The sequence below is a fragment of the Saccostrea echinata genome, unplaced genomic scaffold (assembly GCF_033153115.1).
Source record: "Saccostrea echinata isolate AGI-Se365-2 ecotype Australia unplaced genomic scaffold, CSIRO_AGI_Sech_v1 ptg000030l, whole genome shotgun sequence".
In the NCBI taxonomy this organism is placed as follows: Eukaryota; Metazoa; Mollusca; class Bivalvia; order Ostreida; family Ostreidae; genus Saccostrea; species Saccostrea echinata.
Window position 1 is genome coordinate 26,600,510 of NW_026889779.1, and position 18,589 is coordinate 26,619,098.

Consider the following 18,589-nt stretch of genomic DNA (forward strand, 5'->3'; position numbering starts at 1 on the left):
TTTAAATGTTAATAATTTAATTCTGGTTATAACGCAGTATTTGATTGGATAAACAAATTACTTTATATCGTATAAATTGGGTTGCCTATCTTTTCTTTTCAAGCAACTTTTTTTTCTACCAACAAAAACGGTGAAAACAAAGTTTAAAAACAAGAGGTCCATGAGCCTTAAGGGTCACCTGAGTATAATACAACATTTTAGAGGATCAATAGAGTATAAAATTAATAGATAGCTATAGATAAAGCTTTGTTTCCCACAAACAAGAAAAATAGGATGATCAGGATCAACAAAATAATTAGACTAGTATTCAGTAACAACTCATAAATTAAGTTCTAATCTGTCCCCCATTATTGCATAATTTTCTTATTCTATTAACCTTTTAAATACATTATTTACAGTGAGTAATTAATTATCACAAGTCAATGGCAAAGGGGAATAACTTCTCTCAGTAGCATACAAATTAATAGAGCCCTGACCAGGACCAGAACACTTAACCAAATGTCCAGTTGTTCAAAAATACCCCTTGCTTATTAAACTTTTACTCTGTTTGCCTCCTATATGCCCAGAAACAGAGAGGAAGAAATAATGAATTTTCACTACTACATTCAACACAGCCCTACCCTGCCACCAGAACCCCTGACTCAGGGTCATGAAATTTACAAACTTGGAAGATGTACCCTCATCATCATAGCTATGCAATTAATCAAAGAATTAACACATTATTACTATATTATCAATAGACCCCACCCCCCGCCCGAGAAACACAAGAACCGCTGACCCTGGGACCACAAGTTTTAAAGTTTTGTTAGATTGAATTATTAATTGTATGTTGTTTTACGTCCCGTTCGAGAATTTTTCACCCAAACAGAGACGTCACCATATACCGGTGAAGACTTCAAATTGAGACCATTACTCTGCATTCAGGGCCATGGAGCAGTGAGGGTTCTTTATCGTGCCAACGCCTACCGTGACACGGGGCCTCGGTTTTTGAGGTCTCATCCGAAGGACCCGCAACTTTCACTTCAAAGTGCTGAGCACTTGGCGAAGGAACAGTTGCTACCTATTTTTTATCGACTTAGGTCAGTCGCGGCCGTGATTCGAACACACGACCTTCCAATCACGGAGCAAGCGCTCTACCGACCGAGTTATCGTGCTGGTAAATTTTGTAAGAAGCCCTTGTTCATCATAACTATATGCACTTTGTTTATCTGCTCATCTGTTTATCTGCTCAAGACTAAGAAGCAGATAGGATTATTTTATAATAGAATTAATGCTTTTTTTTCACTATATTATCAATAGAAACCCATCCTTACACCAGAATCAGGGGTTAAGAAACTCACAATACTGGAAGAAGCACTCCTGCTCATCATAACTTTACACTTAATTTCTTTGCTTTATAACCAGGAGCAGAAAAGAATATTTTCAAAGAAATTATGCTTTTCACTATACATGTATAATCAATAGAGCCCCCTCATTCTTTCACCAGCACCCCCAATCTAGGGGCTATGAATTGCACAATTTTGGAATAAGCATCCTTGCTTATGATAACCATGCACTTAGTTTGTTTAAATAATACCCAGGAACAGAGAAGATTTTCAAAGAATTAGAGGAAGAGGCACTCTTACTCACCATAATTATGTGCCTCGTTCATAGGCCTAATACCCAGGAGCAGAGGAGAAGATTCTCAAAGAATTAATGCATTTTCACTATATAATCATTAAAGCCCTACCCTATAGCTATCACCAGAACCCCTGACCCTGAGGCCAAGAAGTTAACAATATTGGAAGAGGCACCATTGCTCATCAAAATTATGTACTTAGCTTGTTTAATACCTTGGAGAAGAGAAGAAGCTTTTCTAAGAAATAATGCACTTTCACCATATGATCTATATAGTCCACCCTAGCACCAGATCCCCTGAACTTGGGGCCATGAATTTCAAAATTTCAATAGAGCACCCAATGCTTATTACAACCATGCCAACAGTTTGATTGCTTGATGTCCAGGAGTAAAGAGGAATCTTATCTGTTCTAAATAATTATTGCAGTTTATAGTGCCTTTTTTAGATGTAACTTTTCTGTTCTATATTGTAGTCAGTACGAGGGGTGATCAGAAGGTTCGCGAACTATCTCTATATTTACAAAACCACCATTCAGATCAGAATGAAATTTGGCACATATATAGTCATACACATGTTCTATAAATAGCAGATGTTATATAATGTTTTTGTCCCATGTTTGTGACGTCACAATGTTAAAATGACATCAATATGTAGGTGACTTGTGACAAAAAAATGTATATCTATTCCGTTGCAGTAGAATATGATAATTTGTACAAGGTTTATGAAGACAAAAGACTTACCAGAAGTTCAACTATTAATTGATTGATTGTTTTAGTGAAGGCAGGGGGATGGTAAAAATGATGTTTGTTCTGTTGCCCAGCAAAGCAAGCCGGTAAAAAGACGTGTCCTTTGTTGAGCAATTTGTTTTGAAAGATAGCCAAGTTACAATTAGAAAAATAGTTCAATACCTGAACAATAATATAATTATTAAATCCTTAAAATATCGTTTATTTTAGACTATAAACATACGAGATATGAAAAAAGAAGGCGCCCATACTTTTTCCTCATTGTATAAGCGACGCTCCAGAGACAGAGGACTCGGGTTGTGATGGTCACCATGCAAATTCTGGGATGGCATATCCTTATCCACCCATCCTATTGCCGAGATTTGGCCATTTCTGACAGACAGTCTGTTCTTGTTATAAAAAATAACTTGCATGGTAAAAATATAATATTCGGAAAAATCTCTTAGCTTCTGTGAACAGATCGCTACAGAGCATGTCACGTGACCGCCTGGATCACGTGATTGGCGCATCGGCAGAACAATGGCAGATGTGCATTAAAATCGGAGAGGACTACTTTTAAAAAAAATACCACTGAAACCTCATTTTATTTCTTTTAAGGAATTAATTCAATTAGTTCGCAAACTTTTTGATCACCCCTCGTACATTGTACACAGACGTACCCTATATGTTCTACATTGTAGGTGGTATATTTTAACACATTTGTACCTTAACTGCTCTTTATTGTAGTCAGTATATTTTAACACAGTCGTACCTTATCTGTCTTTATTGTAGTCAGTATTTAACACAGTCGTACCTTAACTGCTCTTTATGTAGTCAGTATATTTTAACACAGTCGTACCTTACCTCTTTATTGTGCTCAGTATATTTTAACACAGTCGTACCTTATCTGCTCTTTATTGTAGTCAGTATATTTTAACACAGTCGTACCTTATCTCTTGATTGTAATCAGTATATTTTAACACAGTCGTACCTTATCTGCTCTTTATTGTAGTCAGTATATTTTGACACAGTCGTACCTTATCTGCAGGAATCTGGTCATACTCTTCCACAGGCTCTGCCATCATCAAACCAGAGTTTCCATGACCAGTAAACGCGGGATTTTCAAAGTTACCCATTTTGACGTCATTTCCTGTGGATTTCTGTCTTTTACAATAAATAACAATCCCGATAACTACTAGGATCAATATCACTACGACCACCACTGCTACAATAATCACGAGCATATTATCCTGAGACTGCCGGGGATCCTGTAATTTCTCCATAGCTTTGCCTGAAAATTTAATTGTAAGTGAATAAACTTAAATACACATCTTTCATGAGCTGATCTTATCTTACAAAAGTTATACTTTGTTCAATCATCAGAAAAAATGTGCCTATTCAACACACATACAGTATATAATAATTATAATACGTGAAACTGAATTCTGACATACAGTGCGAATCGAGAAAAGAGCCAGATGAAGAAATGGTTCCATCTGGGCAGGCCCTGCAGGATGTTTGACCCGGTCGATCCTGGTAGGTATTGGGTAAGCATTCTGTGCATTTGCCGTTCTCATAGTACCAACCAGCTGGACAAGGGGCTGCAAAACAAAAGTGCTAATCATTTTTAAGGTGTTATATTTTAATGAGGCATACACATTCAGCAGCAGCTTCCTTTTCATTTTATATATGCAATGTATGTCCACAATTAGGTTGGGCTTAAATAAACATACCACATATATCTTGGTTTGCAACATTGTACACCACAGAACCAACTTCACAAGTCCTTGTATCTGTCTTGGCTAAGGCCTTCTTGAACGGGCAAAATATTTTTGGACATCTCGTTTTGAAAGTACCTGTCTGAAAGAACATCTCAATGGCTGCACCGGCAGCAGTCATTCTGTTTACAAGACTGCTTTTGTCTCCACCATGCCTACAGACATGATTAACAATAAACAACTACACCAATTTATTAAGGTAGTCAATAATGAAAAACATAATATTTATATTTTAGTAAATGACCACCTAATTAAAATGCGCATAAGGGGACAGTTTGTAACCCTTACTTATTATTACTATTATATTATGTTTGAACATATACTTCAGTATATGACGATGGGATGTTAATTCGAAAATGATCATTGTTGTATATATCTTATTTTAAAAAGTTTAATCTTATGTTGATTATAATATTGGTTTATAAGATATTATGTTTGATTAGAAAAATAAAATGTCATTAAGAGGGTTTGAAAAAGAATGAAGGTATCATTTTCATATCTGGTAAAATGAATATTCTTGCATGAAAACAATTATTTCCCAGTAGTCTCTGTTTCTTGCTCAGGTAGGAAGGTACACTAGTTTGTTTCTTATGTAACTTAGCATTAGTGCAATATGGTTTTGATGAGAAAGTGACACATACGGTAGAGTGCCTTCCATTCTCATTGTGATGTTCAGTAGACTCCCACTAACAGAAGCGCTCCCAATTCTCTTAAAAGGTCGGTCACAAAGTGTAATGTCGTCAACTGGACACAAACGAGCATCTGAAATACAATCTCTCAAGTCCCCTGCGTCAAATTCCGAGTTTGGGCAATCGAACTCAAATATGTATTCTCGCTGAATAATTGAAGGTCCAGGTTCTGAAAAAGATTATTAAAGTATTCGATAACTTGATGGTTAAATCAAAGTTGCTTTGGAATGCTTCTTTAATCACATCTCTTTAAAACATACATATTTGTGAGGTGCATTACCAGACCTAAAGACAACTGCATGTTTTCGATACATATAAATTTACAGGTCAAACAAAGAATTCTCTAAAGTACTGTGATACTTACTAATGCAAACGTTGCTAAAATTGTCGGGAAAAGAAGGTACCCATTGTCCTTTTGTTTGATCACAGGCATGGCTTTGAAGGTTTGAAATAGAGCTGATGTAACCATCGTTGCATTTCTCCAACTCACATGTTAGTGTTTTAGCATCATTACATCTTAAGAGACCATTAAAGGGAATCGGGGGATTCTCACAGCCTGTGATAATAAATGTTTACTCTTATCTAACATATAAAGCAGAAATTTTTCCTCATTGGCTTCATAAAGTTGTTCACTTGTATACACTAAAAGGAGATGCACAATAAAATATCTCCTAGGAAAATAAATAGTGTCGTTGGACAAATTAAGAAAATAATGAAAAAATTGAACTTAAATTTTAACATGATCTATTGTTTTTTTTTCTTGCGTATCAAAGTTTGTCAATCACTCTGAATGCTAAAGACGTATTTCTATTGTTATTGAACAGTAATTATATTTGTGCATCCCTTTTTGTCAAATTCAGACTGACTTTCATTATAACCAAGTGAATAGTTTGCCTGTTTAATGCCCATGAGTAGAGAAGAAGATTTTCAAAGACACAATATACTTTCAATTTATGTCCAACAAAGCCAATCCCTAGGCCTGAACCATGTACCCAGAGGGTAATTTTTTTTTTTACAGTTTTGGTAAAAGGTTAAGTACCATTGCTTTCATACAAACACTTTAAATAACAGGTCACGACTGAAGGAAATTTTAAAATGGCTGATATATTTTTATTATTTGAGCAACTCAGCACCACCCTCAAGCCTGAACCCAGGGGGGGGGGGATTCATTTCAAACTTTTGTTATAGGGTCCTTTATTTATTATACTTATGTTCAAAAGTAGAGGACATTTTTGAATTTGGCTAAACATATTGAACGCATTGACACTACAGGACTATGTATTATTCACCCAAAGTGTTCCTTTTTTATTAGTAATTAATAGTTTCCATTTGCTGTTCTCCTCCGTTAATCTGCTATGGAATTCTTTCTATTCTGTTACAAGATGTGCATTTGTATATCTCTGTAAATATGTTCAGATATATAAAATCACTGCTACTGAGTTACCTAAAAGCTTTATGACATTCACAGAAAATAAGCACTGCTTCATGTTGCCAGACTGATCCCTAGCTTCATAACGAATTTCATGTAAACCAACTGCTCGATCTACGCCATTCTCCGTGTTTGAGGTCAAGGTGACGAATCCCGAATTATCACTAGCAGTAACAGGTGGCCATGTCACCGTCTTGCTGTTTTCTGTTATGTACATCTGAAGAGTTCCACTTGGACAAGATAAAGCTGGCATAGTATTATCTAAAACATACAAACACACAGACTAAAATCGTTCAATGTTCAGAAAAAATTAATCTCGAGTAGAATTGAATTCTTCACATTAATGAAATTGTCTTTAAAATAATTCATACAATGTAATTATTGAAAAGAAACAAAATACTATTTACAAGATAGACGTGATAAATTGGTACACAAACAATTTTTATTTACCAATGACATGCACATTTACACTACATGTAGCAGTGCCATGTTTGTCTGTTGCAGTAATAACAACAGGTTGTACATTTCTTTTCCATTTTATGGAAGTGGTTGTGAGTTTTAAATCCAACTTTTGGCCTGAACAACTTTTGCCATAAGTCGATTCCGGGACAATATTGTGCAGAAAGATATCTACTGTGTCATTGTCGGCTGGTAACAGCATTCTCACGGTGGAGGTTGGGCAGTTTTCTATTGTGGCTAAAATATAAAATAGAAACTTGTTCGAAAAAGTTCAAAGCAAAAAATAAATAAATAAATAGAATTAAATTTTAAAAAAAATTAAAAATCCATAATTTTTCATACTCCATAATGTCTTTACTTACGTGGACTGGAACAGACAATTGTTGCTGAAAATTTAAAAGTAGTTTTTAAGAAAAGTTTTAAATCAGTGAGCAATACAAAATAAGCTATTGTCAATTAATAAACTGTTAATGTGTTACCTGTACATTCATTACAGCAGGATCCGGGAGGCTTCACTTGATTATCAGCAGGGCAAGACCCAAGGTCTGGACATGTTAGAGGTGTACAGGTCAGATTGCTGTTAATGCAGGAACAACTCTCACAATCCACCACTACGACGTCACCATTGTTCTATAAATAAATATTGTGCTTATGTATGAGTTCTGTATTTCCATCTGATTGATATAACCTTTAATATTTCAAACTTAATTGTTAAAAGTGTCATTTCACGTGTAACGACTGAGTCTTGGCCTCAGCCTGATGACTCTGATGTTCGCCTACAATACCCAAGAATCTTAGAAACAAACCAGTGGTGTACCCCATATCTCAGATATGTATAGGTACAATAGACAATAGTAATTTTTATTTTTAGATTTTCAGTGGAACTTTCTGTTATAGCTAAATGCTTCACATTTCAGGAAAGTTGAAGAGTTATGTTTGTAGTACTCTGTAGTATTTAATTTCGATTCAAGTTTAGCTGTATTCAAAGCTGTTAATAGTTTAACGTAGACGAGAAGTATAAAATACAGATACCTGTTAATTTGTATTATTTTAAAAGATCCAAACTTTAGGGAATTCGCTCTTATTACTAGCGACAGAATTCCATAAAAATTATGAATTCTTTCAAAGATTATGCCAGACGATGGGTCAATTTTGAAAAAGACCTTAACACTTTCTCAGGATAGATTAAAAGAACAAGATGGATGTTGAAATCTCGTGTTAATTTGTCGAGGGTCAAACTGAAAACCAAATTTTCTTCTTTCAGCAATTCAGAAGTGAAAAAAAATTAGATACATGTACATTACATGATCAATATGTATTGGTTCCAGCTGACAAAGCAGGTGCCAATCTGATCAGAGCCAAATGTCCACGCCCGTTTTGCGGCTATCCTATGCAAGTACATATAGTTATATAAAATATCTTAGTTGTACGAATATACCTAGGCATTTGAATGTGTACAGTACTTGTCAAAATGGTGATTCTAAACAAGCTAAACACTTATCCTTGCATTTTCTCCCACAGAATGTCTAACACAGGTGGTGACTTCTATTCTGTAATCTGTACATTGTTAACAAGTACTGTTTATATATTATTAATGTATATATAATTAAAGTGGTATCTTTTGGCTTTAAAGCGCAAATAGTGAAATAAATAAAAACGGGAATACCCTTATTCCAATATTTAGTATAATTTTAATACATGTAATTTATTGTAAATTGGTTCATAATTATTTACTAGAGTTGATTCAAATGCAATGTCACAACTGCTATAAAATCTTTAATAATCAGGTGTTATCGAAAAAATTTGACATACTACTGTCCCGATCTATTTTGATTTTTGCCCTAAAATTTTATTTGATTATTTAAATTTGCTTTTTAAAATATTAAGATAAACACAACCTTTGGTTTTGTCTATCGCCACACGGCAAGAATGTTACCGACACCGTTATAACGTTACTTTTCAGCACTCATTTTCAATTCATCCGCATATAATAATAATAATAATATTAAAATTTTATATAGCGCCTTATCTTATGTGAACTCTAAAGCGCTTTACATAGATATAACAGTCTACATAATAAAAGGAAGACTAAAACAATCTTATATCACCTATAAAATAGTAAGACATTCTGAAAATACAGTCACGTTGATATTAAAACAAGCCATACGTATATACATGTACACTCTTCACTTCAAGTAAAGGCTTTTTTAAAAAGATGAGTCTTATGTTCCAATTTAAAAACTTCCAATTTGTGAACTTTTCGAAGTTCTTTTATCTTTTTAACTTCTCACCTGTGTCGTTTAAATAACCCTTACTGCTATTTTGCTATAAAACATCTTGCTTTGAGTTTTATTAAAATTACATAAACTTTGTGCTATTGTTATCTCTAAATTCATTCCGTTTTGCGTAAATTTAATGAATCTTCAGAGTCAGAATGAGTGTCGAGGAGAATTGTCATAACGACGTCGGTATCTTCTTGCCGTGCTGCGATAGACGAGGCCCAACGTTTATTTTAATGTTTTATAAAGTTTTGCATTCGTCTGAATGAATAGATTAAGGTATTACATGTATTATGTAAACTTTTGATTATTTAAGATTTTAGAGCAGTTGTTACATTACTTTTGGACCAACTCACGTAATAAATTTTACTCTCAGTGAAAAATGTTTTATTCCTGTAGCAACAATTCAATTTAATTATAAATTAAAGTAAATCAAAACAAAAAATCAAAACATCAGAGCATGATTTGAACACTTTCCACAATAAATCTCCAGCTCAACGCTGACCAATTCACCAGGCAGACACAAATGTATGGCCATTTAAATAGCAAACAGTTCTCTGTATTCAGCAAGCGTATTTGGACTTTTTTAAGACCACGAAGTCAGTAGAGAAAGATTTTGACCGCAAACTGACAACTAAACTTTATGATAAACTTGATTACGTCAATTTTTCTATCGTCAACGTCCCTTTTTATGTACCAATATACTATTATAACTGCGCATGGAGTTTATGTTTTCCATTTAATATGACACGCAAGACCATGTTCTACCTACACCATCTCTTAAACGAGACAAACTATTGACAAATAAGTTGATAATACAAGGATATCAACAGTCTCGGTTAAAGTTAACATTTCAAAAATGTTATGGTCAATTCAGGGACCTTGTTTCCAAATACAGTCTGTTGTTGGGTGGAATGTTGACTGACTCTTTCATACAGATTGTGTGCTGATATTTTCACGCTGAATTGTCTACGGATTTTTTCGTTTGCCCAATCATGACAAGTAGCACAGGACGGGTGTAATCGATCGGCAACAGGTGCTTACTCCTCCATGACACCTAACCCCCACCTCTGTTTTCAGAGGTTCGTGTTTACTCTGCTTTTAATTTGCATGGAACGTTTCAGAATAATCACTTTCGTTATCTTGAAATTCATCAATCAGAGATCACATATGATAATCATTTAATCTACTTTGGTAATTAAGTAGTATTTTCACACCCACCTGTATATAAATGCCATTTTTACTGCAGTCTTTCCCTTTTTCTGGAGTAGTACACCTTGTACAGGTGCTCGTTCCACAACATTTACTGCTGCCATAACAGTCGACATCCAAAGAACATGCAGATATGTTGGAACATGACAGTGCAGAGGGACAATTTCCGGGTTTATCTGCAAATATGAAGTAATGGTAGCATTTAGATCAAGACAAGAGCATTTGGTCTTTGAAATAATTAACTCTGGTCATACATATTAATATAGTCCACATATTATAAAGCACCATTTATGAACATTTTCTTTGGTATGTTATGTTTCATAAAAAAGTGTCTTTGTTAAAATCAAAATAAGTTTTTTAAAAAAAATCTTTAATTTCTACATAGATGTCACCTTGTACTAATGATGTCTGACTTGATATATACACCATCTGCCCTGGTCGTACCGCAGCATTAGTTATAAGCTCTGTTGTTTTCGTCAGAAGATTATGACGTAACACAGATCCAGTGCTGTTGTCTCTCCATCTGGACAGATACAAAAACTTACTCGTAGCCATCAGAGATTGCGCATCTGCCTCATTGATAGTGTCAGTCAGAAAAGAAACTAAAGAAAATAACAGGATTTTTACACTCAAACTGCAAATACTTACATTTAAATTATAAGGAATATATATGCATGGAATGAAACTTCACACTTAAACAAAATAAAAATCTTAACATACGATAATTGCTCATTTTAAATTCCTTGAAGATAGTTTAACGAAGATTGGCATAGTCCACGAACTTTCCGAACAACCCTCGTATATATATATATATATATATATATATATATATATATATATATATATATATATATATATATATATATATATATATATATATATATATATAATCATAGGGAAGATTTAGACACCATGTCATAAATGAAAAGACTTTTCAGACTGAAAGTTTCGTCAAAATAAGGATAATAGTATTCCTAAAAACAAAAACGCTTCTCAACCATAGATTACCATCTTGTATAGTAGGAAATCGTCTTAATTTGACATTGGAGTCTGTGGCATAGAGGAGGTGCCTGGAGGGATCAGTGAGGGCAATAGCCGCTGTCCGAGCACTGGTAACGGATCTTAGTTCCATTGATGTACGCCTATCGTACCTCTTAATTCCAGAGCTACCTCTCTCTGTCCAGTAGATGTTACTGTTAAGCAGAAATACATCTCACATTGATGCTTGATAGCACTGTATCATACATTTGTTTCATTAAACCTTCATTTCTGCTACAATTTGAATGTTTGAAAATACCATTACATGTACGTTGTTCGCAACATTCGTCAAACTTAATTTTGTTGATATTCCATGCATAAACTTCTACTTAAGAATCATGTGCATGACAAAATACCAGTGCCATTTTACCTTTCGTCTGCTGCAATGTCCAACGGTTCCGATGCCGTGGGAAACAACACAGCGACGGTTCTGTCGGTATTAGCCGTGTTACAGTGAACAATAGACCCCGTGGAGTTATCAGTGGTGTTTGTAGAGGTCCAGAAGAGGTCGTTTCCAACTATAGCCAAATTGGTAATTTTGCTGTTCTCGTCGGTTACAAATTTTTCAATATTGGAACCATCGACTTTGGCTCGGAAAATGGAATTTCTACACCAAAAAGCTTGTAGATTATTTTTTTAATTCTTAATAGATATGCAAATTTTGAAATACTTTAATAAAGATATTACCTACATACCTATATATCTAAAATAAGCATTTTTGTAAAAGTGTCTATTTCTTTACGCACCCTTGTAATGCACTGAAGTAAATGTACTCCTTGCTCCTGTCAATGACAAGACCATAAAAATGGTTACAGCTTTCACTAGGGTGAATAATGGTATAAACGTGGTCATCTCTCATGGTTCCCTGTGTAACCATTTTGATTCCGTCAATATCGGCAAACAACAAGTAAATCTCTGGCTCTGTAGTTAAATATATTTATTTTGTCCTATCAATTTTTAGGTATTGTCGATTTAAAAACATTATAAATTTAATTTTTTTACATATGAAAATACTGTATTATAATAATTATACAAAACGTACATGTATACTATTAAGGATCTGAATTCTGGCCAAAGGAACCGGGGGGACACGGGGAGGGGGGGGGGGGCGTGCCCCCAATAATTTTGCCAATATATAGAATATATATATATAGAAAACAGCTACCATATGCTTGTGCCCCCTCAATAATAACGTCTGATAACCTTTTTTTGCTTGTCAAGGAATGTTTGGTAGTTGATAGTGCCCCCCCCCAACTGAAGATGTATGGTATGTGCCCCCCCCCTCCCCCGAAATTGCTTCCTACGGGTCTGTTGTTTTTACCATTAATTGGTATTCTAAAGCTTCAATGAAGGTTAACTGGACGCTCTACAATTTTTTTTAAATATCGAGACTGCTTCATACCCTTTATGTCTGAATAAATAAAATTAGGCTTAAAGTCTGAAGTGTGTGCTCAATAACTCTGTTTTTATAGGAATCATTTTTTGCCATCACCTTGTTATCAACCAATTGATGATTAGTTATCGTACTCCCCCCTCCCGCTTGAAAAGAGGGGAATATATAGTGATGGGGCGTCCGTCCATTAAACTTTGGGGAAATATAGCCACTCCTTATTTGCAACTCCTCTTACACCACTTCAATGCAATTAAATGAAACATTCATGTAATTTTTATTACATGATGGCATTGTGCATCTCCTATTTTACGTTTTAATCGGACAGATAATTTGGGTTTCCCATAGTAAAACATGGATACTGCCATTATTTCTATAAAATTGGGAGTACCCATCTCTTATATGCAACTCCTCCTATACCACTGAATAAAATTTAGTGAGACTTTCTCAGAATCTTTATTACATAATGCAATTGTGCACCTCTTATATTTCGGTAAAACAGATATTTAGGGTTTTCCATAGCATAACATGGTCTTTGGCATTATACTGATATGGGAACGGAAGGTATCATTTTGTGAGCTCAGTGCTTCAGTATACTTCTACATTTAGTATGACATCTCCTAGACAGTATAAAACAAGAATTAAAAAACACCGCTGTTACTACTGAATAATTACAGACAGGCATTTTGGCTTCTATACTGACTTATTGCAAGGTTTGTGTATATGTGTTGCTTACTTTGACATGATAGACGATCACTAGTCTGTATGTTGAACTGATCTGATGGACACAGACAGCTAAGATAGTTGGAATTTGGTGACGTTACACAAATATCAGAGCATGAACTTGATGACGAGCATAACCCTCCATCTACAACAAAAACACATACAAGACTCAACACTTGAAAAATTTACTCAGAACGATGTCTTTAAAATGAGAATGTTCTTATTGAGAACTTAAGATACCTGGCTGCTTTGTTACTGTAGTGTCGACAATGGACATTCGAGTGAACTGACCGACGTTCGAGCTGGAAGAAAGACTTAGACTTGTTGTGTAGATTTTCATACCACCACTGAATGAGCTGATCAGCCGCTTATTTCCTGATACGGCCAATGATAGTGGTTCCTAAAAACAACAAATGGTACATCTTTATCAGTCATAGTTTTACAATTTTTCAATGTGTTCGATTGTTTTAATTTTGATTATTTCAGGTTTTAGTAAGTAATAAAAGTCTTCTGCAAGATTGTTCAAAAACCTTAAAGTATTTATTTATGATGTCTCAAAAGTTTATACCTGGAATTAGGATACAAAAGAAACATATACAAGTTCAATAAATAATCAGTATATGTGTATTCGGCTTACGTGTCATATGTACACAAGGTTAATGATTATTTTTCTATGCCAAAGACTTGTGTTATGCAACATCCATTTAAAATATATTTTGACATAGAACATTTGAAATTTTAAAAAGTTTCTTTTGAATTCCTGATTTTTCATTGAGAAGAGGGTCTTTTTGGTACTTACAACGCCACTAAGTGGACGTTTAGTCAGGGCACTGCTCGAAAGATCTAGTTCTATCATCTCCGGGGTAGGACTTTTGTTGTTGATGACCAGTAACTTGTTATCACTGATGGCCAGGTCATTAGGGTTCTCGGCGGTAAATAGGACCTCCCTATTGGATCCATCTAATTGTACTTTGCCCACGTGACCAGTGGTGCCCCAGTCCGTGTAGTAAAGCAATCTGAAAAAAGCAATGTCGTAAATTAGGAGTCGCTTGCTTAAATGTATGGTAAAAATGACCATTTCTCTAATGGAATATACTAGTAGGTTTTTTTAGTAAATGGAAATGACAGAGTTTAAATTAGACTGACTGTGAGCACTGAGCTCACAAAATAATACACCCCGTTACCATATCAGTCCATTTTTTTGCTATGCCAAATCCCAAATATCTGTCCAATCAAAACATTGAGTAGAAGGTGCACAATGGAACTATGTATTAAAGATTCTGGGAAAGTATCTTTAAATTTTATTCACTGGTATAGGAGGATTTGCGGATAAGAAATGGGTACCCCTGATATTATAAAAAAAAAATGGCAGTGTCTACTTTTTGCTATGGGAAACCTGAAATATGTGTCAAATGAAAAAGTAAAATAGGGGGACAATGTCACTGTGTAATAAAGATTCTGTGAAAGTATCATTAAATTTTATCTAGTGGTTTAGGAGGATTGCAGATAAGAGAGATACCCCCGATTTTATAAAATGAATGACAGTGTCCATGTTTTGCTATGGGAAACCCGAAATATGTGCCCGATCAAAACGTAAAATTAAAAGGAGCACAATGGCACTATGCAATAACGATTCTGTGAAAGTATCATTAAATTTTATTCTGTGGTATAGGAGGAGTTGCGGACAAGAGATTGGTACCCCCAATATTATAGAAAGAATTACAGTGTCTATGTTTTGCCATGGGAAACCCGAAATATATGTCCGATGTCCGATCAAAAAGTTAAATAGAAGGTGCACACTGGCAATATATAACAAAGATTCTGTGAAAGTCTCATTAAATTTTATTCAGTGGTATAAGAGATGGGTACCCCAAAGTGTAAGAGACGGACAGACAGACGTACAGACGGACATCCCCACCACTATATACCCTCGCTTTTCAGGGGAAGGGGTTATTACAATACTGTTGTAGTTAACAGAATGGTAGAATGGGAAATATTGTGCAGGGTCCAATACAATCTAAAATCATGAAATTCGATACAGAATATTTATGCAAGAAGTTGTTTTAGTACACGTTGAAAATTATTTATTTTCCAAGCAGCACTTACCTATTAGCCGAGTCCACAAGAAGAGCCCTGGGTTTCTCAACTTCTGTCACAATGGTTCTTCTTTTGCGAGTTCCGAGGTCTATCATTTCTATAGCATGCCACGACCTAACAACCCCAGAATATTCCTCGAATCCCATGTTGGAAAAGTAAAGGCGATTCTGATTGTAGTCGATAGATAAACCTGTTTGAAATTCAAAATTTGGAAAATCAAAAACTATTAATGTTAACTTACTAAATTCGGCTCTGTTCCTATTTTAGCGTCTTTCGCGGATAGCAGTTTCCGCCAAATCAAGTACATCGTTAATTGTCTTGTGTATATTCGTTAATTGTCTTGTGTATATATATTCAAATAAAGCACATTCAGAAAAGGCTAACACAAATCTATGCTTACTTGTAGAAAATCAATTTCTCGCATTTATTTATAAATTAAACATTTGACAGCAACCAGTAAATTCAAAATTTACAACATGATACGCGTACAATGAATTTTATTGGGTGGAGGCAAATACGAAACAACAATCTAAAGAATCGAGTCTGAAAAACAAGCATCAAACGCAAACTGAAACAAAAATTCTTCTTCATCACAAAGATAATGTGTAATTAAAGAAATGTCCACAGAAATATTTGTCATGGCAATACCGTTTATAAATACTGAAAAATATTGGAAGGTCCTGCTGCACTTAAACAAGAGGCCCAAGGGCCTTAACGGTCACCTGAGTATAATACAACAATTTAGAAGTTAAATACACTGATAGATGAAACTTTGTTGCCCTAAAGCAAGAGAAGTAGGAAGATCAGGATCACAAACAATTAGTCTAGTATTCAATATCAACTCATAAATTAAGTTCTAATCTGCCCCCCCCCCCACTTAACACTATCACCATGCAGACTATTAACAAACTATTAGTGCTTCTGTACTATTTTTAAACCCATATTAAGACCTCTAGCATTGACCTCTCTTATGGTCTTTGAAGAACTTTTAATAAGATGTTATTTTTGTCTCATTTTTATTTATCTATTACTTACAGGTCTACCTGATTATTAAAACTAAGAAAGTACTTTTTGATTTATACTATAACAATTCTTGCATAATTATCTTATTCTATTAACCTTTCAAATACATTATTTACAGTGATTAATTATCAAAGATGAATGGAAAAGGGGAATAACTTCTCTCAGTAGAATACAAATTGATAGAGCCCTGCCCAGGACCAGAATGCTTAGACAAATGGTCCAGATGTTCAAAAATCAGGTAGAAATACGCTTACTTATATCATTTAAACTTTTACTCAGTTTGCTTCCGATATGCCCAGAAGCAGAGAAGAATTTCACAGGTACAATGCATTTTCACTACAGATTCAACAAAGCCTTACCCTAACACCAGAACCCAAGACCAAGGGTCAAGAAATTTACAAAATTGGAAGAGTTACCCTCATCATCATAACTATGGACTTCAAAGAATTAACACTTTTCCACTATATTATCAAAAGCCCCCCCCCCCCCCCCCCCCTCGTTATGCCAGAACCCCTGACCCTAGGACCACAAGATTTAAAAATTCTGCTCGAAGCTGCCATTTTCATCATAGCTAAGCAAAGCAATTTATTTATCAGCTAAACAATAAGGAGCAGACAGGATTAATTAATGATTAATTAATAGAATTAATGCTTTTTCACTATATAATCAATAGAGCCCCCCCCCCTCCTCAAGAACCCCAAAAACTGAGGCCATATATTTAAAAATTTTGGAAGAGGCATCCTTGCCTATCATAATCATGCACTTAGTTTGTTTAAATAATCTCCAGTAGCAGAGAAGAAGATTTTCAAAGAATCAATGCATTTTCACTATATAATCAATAGAGCCCCGCCCTAACACCAGAACCCCTGACCCTGGGACCATGAAATTCACAATTTTTGAAAAGGCATCCTTATGCATCATAACTATGCACTTAGTTTGTTTAAATAATACCCAGGAGCAGAGAAGAAGATTTTCAAAGAATTAATGCTTTTTCACTATATAATCAATAGAGCCCCGCCCTTACACCAGAACCCCTGACCCTGGGGCCATGAATTTCACAATTTTGGAAGAGGCACTCTTGCTCATCATAACTATGTACTTAGTTACTTTATTTAATAACCAGGAGCAGAGAACAAGATTTTCAAAGAATTAATGCATTTTCACTATATAATCAATAGAGCCCCGCCCTAACACCAGAACCCCTGACCCTGGGACCATGGCTTTCACAATTCTGGAAGAGGCCCACCTCCTCATCATAACTATGTACTTAGTTTATCACCTTAATGCCCAGGAGCAGAGAAGAAGATTTTCAAAGAATTAATGCATTTTCACTATATAGTCGATAGAGCCCCGCCCTAACACCAGAACCCCTGACCCTGGGGCCATGAAATTCACAATTTTGGAAGAGAACAATCTTGCTTATCATAACTATGTACTTAGTTACTTTATTAAATATCCAGGAGGAGAGAAGAAGATTTTCAAAGAATTAATGCATTTTCACTACATAATCAGTAGAGGCCCGCCATAACACCAGAACCCCTGACCCTGGGATCATGAAATTCACAATTTTTGAAAAGGTACTTTTGCTCATCATAACTATGTACTTAGTTACTTTATTTAATACCCAGGAGCAGAGAAGAAGATTTTCAAAGAATCAATGCATTTTCACTATAAAATCAATGGAGCCCCGCCCTAACACCAGAACCCCTGACCGTGGCACCATGAAATTCACAATTTTTGAAAAGGCATCCTTATGCATCATAACTATGCACTTAGTTTGTTTAAATAATACCCAGGAGCAGAGAAGAAGATTTTCAAAGAATTAATGCTTTTTCACTATATAATCAATAGAGCCCCACCCTAACACCAGAACTCCTGACCCTGGGGCCATGAATTTCACAATTTTGGAAGAGGCACTCTTGCTCATCATAACTATGTACTTAGTTACTTTATTTAATAACCAGGAACAGAGAAGAAGATTTTCAAAGAAATAATGCACTTTCACTATATGATCTATATAGCCCCACCCTGGGGCCAGAACCCCCGACCTTGGGGCCATGAATTTCACAATTTTGGTAGAGGGCTCAATGCTTATTACAATGATGCCAACAGTTTGACTTCTTGATGTC

At 35.1% G+C, this 18,589-nt stretch overlaps 1 protein-coding gene across 1 annotated transcript in view; it reads right to left on the bottom strand.

The window, feature by feature from the left end:
- Window positions 1–18,589, bottom strand: part of LOC133196991 (uncharacterized) — a 68,004-nt gene that overhangs the window by 9,490 nt on the left and 39,925 nt on the right. Inside the window, exons 29-46 of the mRNA XM_061332833.1 lie at window positions 15,447–15,627; window positions 14,140–14,356; window positions 13,581–13,740; window positions 13,354–13,485; window positions 11,974–12,148; window positions 11,598–11,834; window positions 11,198–11,382; window positions 10,582–10,791; window positions 10,199–10,365; window positions 7,178–7,328; window positions 7,061–7,084; window positions 6,690–6,935; window positions 6,255–6,500; window positions 5,175–5,366; window positions 4,763–4,979; window positions 4,077–4,276; window positions 3,798–3,944; window positions 3,381–3,634 (exon numbers count right to left, since the gene is read on the bottom strand). Coding sequence (XP_061188817.1) covers window positions 3,381–3,634; window positions 3,798–3,944; window positions 4,077–4,276; window positions 4,763–4,979; window positions 5,175–5,366; window positions 6,255–6,500; window positions 6,690–6,935; window positions 7,061–7,084; window positions 7,178–7,328; window positions 10,199–10,365; window positions 10,582–10,791; window positions 11,198–11,382; window positions 11,598–11,834; window positions 11,974–12,148; window positions 13,354–13,485; window positions 13,581–13,740; window positions 14,140–14,356; window positions 15,447–15,627 — 3,341 coding nt within the window. The remainder of the gene's footprint in view (window positions 1–3,380; window positions 3,635–3,797; window positions 3,945–4,076; window positions 4,277–4,762; window positions 4,980–5,174; window positions 5,367–6,254; window positions 6,501–6,689; window positions 6,936–7,060; window positions 7,085–7,177; window positions 7,329–10,198; window positions 10,366–10,581; window positions 10,792–11,197; window positions 11,383–11,597; window positions 11,835–11,973; window positions 12,149–13,353; window positions 13,486–13,580; window positions 13,741–14,139; window positions 14,357–15,446; window positions 15,628–18,589) is intronic.